The 8,932-nt window shown below is 46.7% G+C and overlaps 1 protein-coding gene across 4 annotated transcripts in view; it reads right to left on the bottom strand.

Annotated features, from left to right (window-relative positions):
• Positions 1-424: 424 nt before the first annotated feature.
• Positions 425-8,932, bottom strand: part of ZZZ3 (zinc finger ZZ-type containing 3) — a 102,992-nt gene continuing 94,484 nt past the window's right edge. For all 4 annotated transcript variants that reach the window (XM_050961867.1, XM_050961868.1, XM_050961865.1 and 1 more), the window contains 2 exons: positions 2,178-2,278; positions 425-1,746 (listed from right to left, as the gene is read on the bottom strand). In XM_050961867.1, the coding sequence (XP_050817824.1) occupies positions 1,602-1,746; positions 2,178-2,278 (246 nt within the window). In that variant the 3' untranslated portion in view covers positions 425-1,601. The remainder of the gene's footprint in view (positions 1,747-2,177; positions 2,279-8,932) is intronic.

The following is an 8,932-nucleotide window of genomic DNA, read 5'->3' as shown; positions in this document are numbered from 1 at the left end:
GAAAACTAATACAGTTTAAAATAATGCGTGTTTCTGAATCACAAGCTATACAGGTCAATAAAAAAGTTATTAGTTCAAAAATATCACAGTAATTACAAAGCTTTGAAGACATCAGCACTTTCTGAGATTAAACACAGCCTACCGAAGGTGCTAACATTCCTTTCTTCTTCAGTCTGAAAAAACCAGCTCAATTTGTGAAAGGTTATGAGAAAATGAAGGCTCTTATCCTGCAAGAGGCTGAGCACATTCTGTTAGGTGCAGTGTCCATTCAGTTCCCACTGAAGTCAACAGCAGTGCCAAGCGCTGAGCCAATGCGGATACGGGCCCTTTATGTATTCATATGACCTACTAAAATGTACTATTTTCTGTTGTTAATGTTGGTTAAAAAGTTAATTTCTACCCAGAAAGGAAATCACAGTAAGCATTCTATATATAAACAGAGTGTATCCACATAGTTTATTTCTCACAGTTCTCCTGACAATTGAACATTATTTAAGAACATACTGTATACACAGATAAGAAGAAACATACAAAATGTTTTAAATGATGCACAACAAAATCCAGCAGTATAAAAGAATGCATGTGAACCTTTGCTCACTGCTCAGGCTAAATTTAATCACTTGTTTAAATAGTAATAAAAATACAATCTTTCATGGATCTTGTGCAGACTACAAAAGAGGAAAATTATTACCATATATATGATTTATATTAGGCAGTTTTCTTTGATGAGTTGCACTAACAACTCCAAATACAGAGGCAGAAGGCTGTGTACTTTATTTTAAAGGAGTTAATGTTGAGTATTAGAGACTTTACACAGTTACTACCACTGGCACTTTTCACCATATTTTGTACACATCACATGATCATCTTATATAACATTACATTTAAAAAATATATCTGAGTGACAATTTTATAACATTCACAAACCATGAGCTGGTTAAGGAAGCAATGCAACAGTTGCTCCCTGTAGTGCTTCACTGTTGGTAATAGAGTTCATTGTGGTTAAAAAAAAAAAAATTACAAGTCAATGTGATTAAGCAGCTCCAATTTAATAAAGACCTGTAACCAACCATCACTGGAACAGTGAGTATTTTTTAGAGCAAACACTGTCATTGGTTAAAACCTTGCCTAAAGAAGTCAGTTTCTGTGCTGAAAACTAGTTCACAACAAAACTGCAAGCTACTAAACTGTTTTTATATAAATACTTCATCTCCTCTGGATCTCATAACCAAGTTCTTCAAAGCCTTTGGAATTTATTGTATCTTTAAACGCGTGCTCTCATTTCTGGCTCACCCTTCTGTATTTTTTCCCTCTTTTTTGTTTCATTTTAGATTCACCACCTAAAAATGACTAAGGAGGTAAAGGCAAAGTCTCCCAGTGAAACCTTCTGCACACTAGGAATGTTCAGCTGCTGTTCAGTGATCAAGAACCGTGACAGTTCAGAGCTGTAGTTTGACGAGTACACCCAGGAAGCTGTCATGCTGTGAGTGACATTTCAGGGAAAGCAGAGTCTTTCCAAAGTGTGCACGAAATTAACAATGATGCCATTGTTACTTTTCAAAGAGGATAATAAGCCCAAGGTTGTATGTCTGCTTCCCATGTCATCTATTTGCTGGAAAGTAGTTTGGGTCAAGGTAATTGTAACTGGTGCCTTGGGACATGCAGTAGTCTCTATCTAAGAATGTCTCTGCTCTGTAAATAGGCTGTAACTGGTGATCTTCCTTGTGAATCTCTGTTTCATGTAGACTGCAAAGGAAAGAAAACACAATTTGGCAAGTGAACTTATTTTTCATAATAATATGTTCACTTCAAGAACAATGAATATATTTTCTTTTTATTTTTTAATTGACAGATGCATGTCAAATTCTGTATGACACACCATTACTTCACAGTTAAGGATTTCAGAGAACATACTTTCTCTGTCTCATGCTTAACAATGCAATTATTAATTACTCTCTCCATTGCACTGAAAGAATGATGGACTTTCACACCCCACCAGAAAACACACCAAAAAACCTATTAGAAACACACATTAGTTATAATCTAGTTACATCTAATTTTCATGAGGCATCGTGGAACAGACAAATCCCACATATGCAAAGAATTTACTCAGTGTTTAAGCCTTAAAGAGATATTCAAATAATTGCAAATAATAAGCATCAATGCTTGCTGCTCACCAGTCAGAACAAGAATCACAGAAATCCAAGGACATTTCTTGCGGGCAATCCTGGCAGTGCCACCGAATGCCTTGAATGGGTTCCATTCCACAGTTGTCACACTGAAAAATATTGAACAAAAAAGTAGTGAAAGAAATATATTTTTAACATAAATTCTATCGTTTCATCGCGACCAATGCACTGCATTCAAACAACAATAAAAAGCATGATTTCTTGCAAAATCATCATCACCACCTGCAGCTGAGCTCGGTGTAATCTTGAAAGTTTGTCTCTCTCCCCGACAGAAGTTGACCTAATAAAAGATATTATCTCACCCATCTTGTCTCTCTAGTGTTTATAAATTAACAGATCCTAGGAAAGACCACTTAGACTGCTGATGATCATCCTATTTTCTGCTTTGTTCCCCACTCCCTCAAGGCTCCCCATTGCGATTATCCTTCTGACCAACAACAGTTGGACATGCTTTCCTCTGGAACCTATCAGTGCCAGTCCTAAATTGGCCAGAGAAGTTGCTGCAAAATGATACAAGGCAGTCCTTTAGCTCTGGGATGAGCATGACGACTCTGCAATTCTTCAAACTCGACAATCTGAAATGCCTGAACTTGAGATCATATACATGGAAGCAAAAAATAGTACCACTAGACAGCTGCATTCACAACCTTTTAAGGTAAGCTGTACGGAAGGATAAAAAATGGTTACTCACCTTCTCGTAACTGTTGTTCTTCGAGATGTGTCGTTCATGTCCATTCCAATCAGATGTGTGTGCACACACATGCCCAGTAGCTGCAAAATGTTTCCCTGGCAGCAACCATAGGGTCAGCCTGGGCACCCTATGGGATTGCGCCTTCAAGGCAACCTGCCGACCTGCCACCCCCTCAGTTCCTTCTTGCCAGCTACTTGGACAGAGGAGTAGGTGTCATCCACTGATAGGAGCACTGCTCATCCAAAGGCCACATTGTCTCTGGCCTGCAGAGTAATCACATAATGCGTGGTGAAACTGTGGATGGAGGACTATGTCACTGCCCTGCAGATCTCCTGAGTGGGGACCTGCACCAGGAGCATTGTTGACAAAGCCTGCGCCCTGGCGGAGTGTGCAGTGATCAAGGGTGCGGGAACTCCCGCTAGGTTGTAGCATTCCTGGATGCAGGATGTAATCCATGACTAAATTAGTTGTGACGACGCAGGCAGACCTTTCATTCTGTCCGCTATTGCCATGAATAACTGGACCAATTTTCTGAACAGCTTTGTTCTCTCGATGTAAAAGGCTAGCATCCTGCAGACATCCAGAGAATGTAGTTTCTGCTCCCTGTAGAATACCGGGAGAAAGATGTCCTGGTTGATGTGAAACTGTGACACAACCTTCAAGAAGACACCAAGATGAGGTCTGAACTGCACCTTGTCCTTATAAGAACACAGTATAAGGGGGCTCTGAGGTTAGGGCCCTGAGTTCAGATGCCCTCCTGGCTGAGGTTATTGCCACCAGGAACGCCACCTTGTAAGAGAGACAGAGGAGGGAGCACGTTGCCAAGGGCTCAAAGGGTGGTCCCATTAGTCTAGAAAAGACCAGGCTGAGATCCCAGGCTGGGACAGGCTGTTGGACATGAGGATATATCCTGTCAAGCCCTTTTAAAAACTGGCTGACCATAGAGTTAGCCCTCTTTGCTCATGTTAAAAGCCTAGATGACAACTAAGTGCACTCTTATCGATGACAAGGGAAGCCCCTGCTGCTTCTGATGGAGGAGGTAGTTCAGAATAAGCAGCACTGGCCCAGCATTGGAGATGAATGGCACTGCACCGACCAGACTGAAAATCTCTTCCACTTTACAAGGTAGAGGCTCTCGTAGAGGGTTTTCTACTGCCAAGGAGGACTTGTCTCACCTGGTCTGAACAGGAAAGCTCCATTGGGTTCAACCATGGAGCTTCCACACCGTGAGGTAAAGCGAGTCGAGGCTTGGATGTTGAAGACGACTATGATCTTGTGTCAGAAGGTCCAGGAAGAGTGGCAGGGTGACTGGGGCTTCCACAGACATGTCTAGGAGAGATGTGTATCAATGCTGTCGGGGCCATGATGGAGCTCGAAGTCTGAACCTGGCATGCTGCACCAAATAGGTACAAGCCACCCTGTGTCCCAGAAGTTTCAGGCAGTTTCTTGCTGTGGTGGTGGTAAACTGTCCGAGGCCTTGAATGGTATCGTTCAGGGCCTGAAACCTTGCTTGCGGCAGGTATGCCCTGGCCTGGGTCGAGTCCAATACTGCCCCTATAAACTCTATCCTCTGGACGGGGGACAGAGTGGACTTTGCTTCGTTTAAAAGGAGACCCAGGTTGACGAAGGTGGTTCTAATAAACTTGACCTGAGCCTCCACTTGGGTCTTAGAGCAGCCCTTGATCAGCCAGATGTCGTCAAGGTAAGAAAACACCTGAACCTGGTGCCTGTCCAGAAATGGAGCGACGACTGCCATGCACTTGGTGAAAACCTGAGGTGCTGCCAACAGGCCGAATGGGAGGACTGTGAATTGGTAGTGGGTGCTGTTCACCACGAACCTGAGATACTTTCTGTGAGGCTGAGTGATCGCGATATGAAAGTATGCGTCCTTCAAGTCGAAGGCAGCATACCAGTCTGCTGGATTCAATGAGGGAATGATGGAGGCCAGAGAAACCACGCGGAACTTGAGTTTCTTTACAAACTTGTAGAGTTCCCGCAGGTCCAGGATGGGCCTCAGGTCGCCTATGACTTTCGGTATTAGGAAATACCAGGAATAAAAGCCCTCACTTCTGTGCTCCTGAGGAACTTCCTCCACTGTCCCTGAAATAGGAGCGACTGCACCTCCTGGATAAAGGAGTTGCTTGTGAGAAGGGTCCCTGAAGAGGGACAGGGAAGGGGGTGGAAGGGCACAGAATTGGATGGAGTATCCCCTCTCTACCATGCGGAGCACCCATCAGTCTAAGGTAATAAGGGACCATGCATGGTGGAAAGGGGACACTTGGGACAAGAAGGTATGGCAGGATGGATCCATTTCCAGGTGTGGTACACTGTCCTTGACCGTGCCTTTGAAATGCAGGCTTGTGTCCCAAAGACAGCTTTGGTTGTCCCGAGCTCTGGCCAGAAGGTTGATGTGGCCTTCTCCTGCTGCTTTTGTTCCGCCTTCTGGAGCCATCTTGCTGGTTCTGCTGACTGAACCTCTAAGTGGGCTGCAGCTGGAAGTGTCTCAGCTGAGTAGAAGGTGTGTAGAGGCCCAGGGACCTGAGAGTGGCTCTGGAGTCCTTCAGGCTGTTTAGCCGTTTGTCCGTCTTTTCTAAAACAGTCTCATCCTTGAAAGCCAACAGCCTGTACGGTTTGTTGGACTTCAAAGGGAAGACCTGGAGCCATGAGCCCCATCTCATGGCTTCATCTATGGCCACGACTCTTGTGGCAGTGTCTGCCCCATCAAGTGCAGTTTGCAGGCATGTCCTAGAGATCAATTTCCCCTCCTCGACCAAAGCTGAGAATTCAACCCGGAAATCTGAGGGAAGTAACTCTGTAAACTTAGCCATTGCTGAGCAGATATTGTAGGCATACCTGCTGACGATGGCCTGTTGGTTGGAAATGCAGAGTTGCAGTCCTACTGTGGCGTTTACCTTCTGCCTGAAAAGGTCCAGTGTTTTTGCATTCCTATTCTTCGAGGAAGGGCCCTGGAAACCCTGCCTCTCTCACTGGTTAGCAGCATCCACCAACAGACAGGCAGGTTGTGGGTGAGCGTACAGATGTTCGTAGCCCTTGGAGAGCACAAAGTACCACCATTCATTGCATTTGGTGGTAGGTAGCAGAGAGGAAGGGGTCTGCCATAGGGTCTTGGTCATGTCCATGATAGTTTTGATTAGTGGTAAGGTAATATGGGAAGGGTTTGAAGGGGCCAGGATGTCCACCACAGGGTCTGCATTATCTACAACTTCCTCTGCCTTAATGCCCAGACCCTGTGCGACCCAGCGCAGCAACTGCTGCAACATCCTGGAGTCTTCCAGAGTTCAGGCAATGGCAGTGCCTGCAAGCGCCTCATCTGGGGAAGATGAGGAGGAGGCCAACAAGGGAGGTGGTTGCTCCCTTCCATCCCCGCTGGAGGGCTCTCTTGAGCCAGTGGAGAGAGCGGTGGAATGCTCCGGCCTTGGCACCGTGAAAGGCGCAGGTACAGGTGTCAATGTTGGCCGCCATGCCGGTGCCACTATCTGATGGTGTGTCTGCGCCATGGTGGTCATCGATGTTGGCGCAGGCAATGTCGATGACAGCATCGGTGTTGGTGCCAGAGCTGGTGCGGTTGGCGCCGTAACCCGAGCCACTGACACCTCCGGTACCAAGGACGTTATTAAAGGTGGCGCCGCCGTTGGTGCCGATGTCGGCAACGGTGCCACAGTTGCTGGCATTGATGCTGGAGATAACTGCTCAGCCGCTGGACACAGTGGGACAAAGGTTGCAGACGCGACTGAAGCAACACCCGAGTGAGATCTTTGGCTCAGACCCTGAGCTTGGTGAAAAGCCCATGGAATCCAGAAGGGCCATTGAGCTGGGTTCTGTCATTGAGGGGACCACTGCATCAGCCGGAACCCCCTGTGGTGCCTTGAGCTTGATCTTCTGCTCCTGCTGTAGTTGGACCAGTACAACTTCGACTCCGAGGTCTTGGAATACAAGGACCAGGGTGGCACTGCACCTCTCAATGTGGAGCGCTGGAAGCCCGGGGACCGACTGCACTCCCTAGATGGAGGTGCTGGCATCTGTAGTTGCTGAGGCGATGGGGAGCGACGTGACATCATAGCCAGCTTTCCCTTCGACTGCACAGTGCCGGATGGTGCCTGCAGTGCTGACACCTTCTCCTGCCTCGGAGGCGAGATTGGTGCTCTGAGTCTGTGTAGTTGCTGTGCTGCCTCAAACGCTTCAGGAGTGGATGGAAGAGGCAGGCTCTCCGAGGGATTTGGTGAGTGCGACATGCCCAGACTTGACTGCCTTGCTTGGGCAGGAGTCAACGTGGCCGCCTCCCAAGTCTCGGAGCTGTGGCCTGACTGTAGTAGCACTGATGGCTGGTCTCTGAATCTAGGGAAAGGGGATCATCCCCTTTCAATCATCTTCTTCTGCACCAGCAATTGGGACTGGTGCCAAAGGCTGGAGTGTCCCTAAGATGCTCCATGATGGTGCCTAGAGTCCTTGGCCACATCTTTCTTCGGTACCTGGTCTCTCGAAGAGGGTGCTGGCATGCTCTGCGCTGAAGATGACATGCTGGTGGCGGGATCCCCGGCACTGGGGTCCAACTGCGGTCGAAGAGCTGCCTCCATCAGGAGGATTTTAAGCGGTTGCTCTCTTTCAGAGTTCTTGGTCGGAATTCCCGACAGATTTTACAGCGGTCTTTTTGGTGACCCTCGCACAGACACTGTAAATAGGAAGTGTGTGGGGGGGGTCACTTTTTGGCATGTGCTTGGCGCAGTCCTTGCAGGTCTTGAAGCCTGGGGATCGTGGCATGCTCCAGAGGCAACAAATAAGGGGGGGAAACGAGGGTAAACCATTTAAATGAAACTTACAACTGACTAACTATACTAAACTATACAATCTGAACAAACAAGGTGAGTACAAAAGGAGCAAGAGCAATGGAAGTTCCAGCTACCGTTACTGGCAGTAACAAGGAACTGCGGGGGTGGCGGGTCGGCACGGCTCTATATTGGGCACCATGAAGGCGTGACTACAGAGGGTGCCCAGGCCGACCCTACGGTTTCTCCTAGGGAAAAAATCTTCCGGCTACTGTGCACATGCGTGTGCACACACCTGATTGGAATCGACATGAACAAACACCTGAAGATGGTCATACGTTAGCTTAGGTTTATTACACAGTAGCATTTCCAAGTTCAATAAATATATTATTTATACTACAGGCAAGGCTGGTAGTTCCACTTATTGTTAAGGTTGCTTGACAATTCCCATGATAAGACCCTAATTTCAGTTGCTTATAACTGCCAAAAAAACATGTGGACTGAGATTTTCCATGCTGGGTATTAGCCTATGGCTAATTTTTACTTATTTATTTTTAAGTGAGCCGAAATAGTTCAGTCATTTCCAAGAATAAGGCTAAGGAAAAAAAATATGTAGTTCCGCCTATGTTAAAAAAAAAACCTTGAGAACTTTTCTACCTCAAGCACAATCATGCTTTGGAGCAGAGACTTAAAGGGAATGGCCTTTGTGTCATGGATGTGCCTTTTAATATTCCCAGGGAAAATCCAGCCAGATTTGTCCAAGTTATAAGCACTGGAGAAATCTCAGTTCTCACAGGCTCAGCAGAGACTTCTATTTTCCAGTTACATCTCTGAAGATTGCTTCCTCACTGAACATGCTCAAACGTCTCACAGATCCTAATGCTGACTACACTGCACATTCACCTTTCCCACAAAATGACAGAGCATGCTCCAGTCCAAGGCTACAGGGGTGAAGATGGACTTTCCTTGTAATGGATGTTCCCAGCTGCTCTGGGTCTGTGCAGTGCAACTGAAAGCAAGGAGGTTCTTTTTGTGCTCCCAATGACCCCCCTACTGGCACCCAGGCCATGTGGAGGAAGACTAATCCTATTTCGAATGCAGAGAGGACAAAAGCTAAATCAGGGGGAAGGAAAAGAGGAGACTGGGACTGGAAGTAGGGAAAAGAGGAGACTGGGAGGGGCTGGCAAGATTGGGATTGGGAGCAGGCATGGCAGGCCAGGACTGGTCAGGGAAGGAGACTAAAGCAAACTCCTTGCCACAGCCTGGAC

This window comes from Gopherus flavomarginatus, chromosome 7 (genome assembly GCF_025201925.1).
Source record: "Gopherus flavomarginatus isolate rGopFla2 chromosome 7, rGopFla2.mat.asm, whole genome shotgun sequence".
NCBI classification, from domain to species: domain Eukaryota; kingdom Metazoa; phylum Chordata; order Testudines; family Testudinidae; genus Gopherus; species Gopherus flavomarginatus.
Note: the sequence above shows the minus strand (reverse complement) of the source record. Positions and strands in the feature narration are given on the sequence as shown.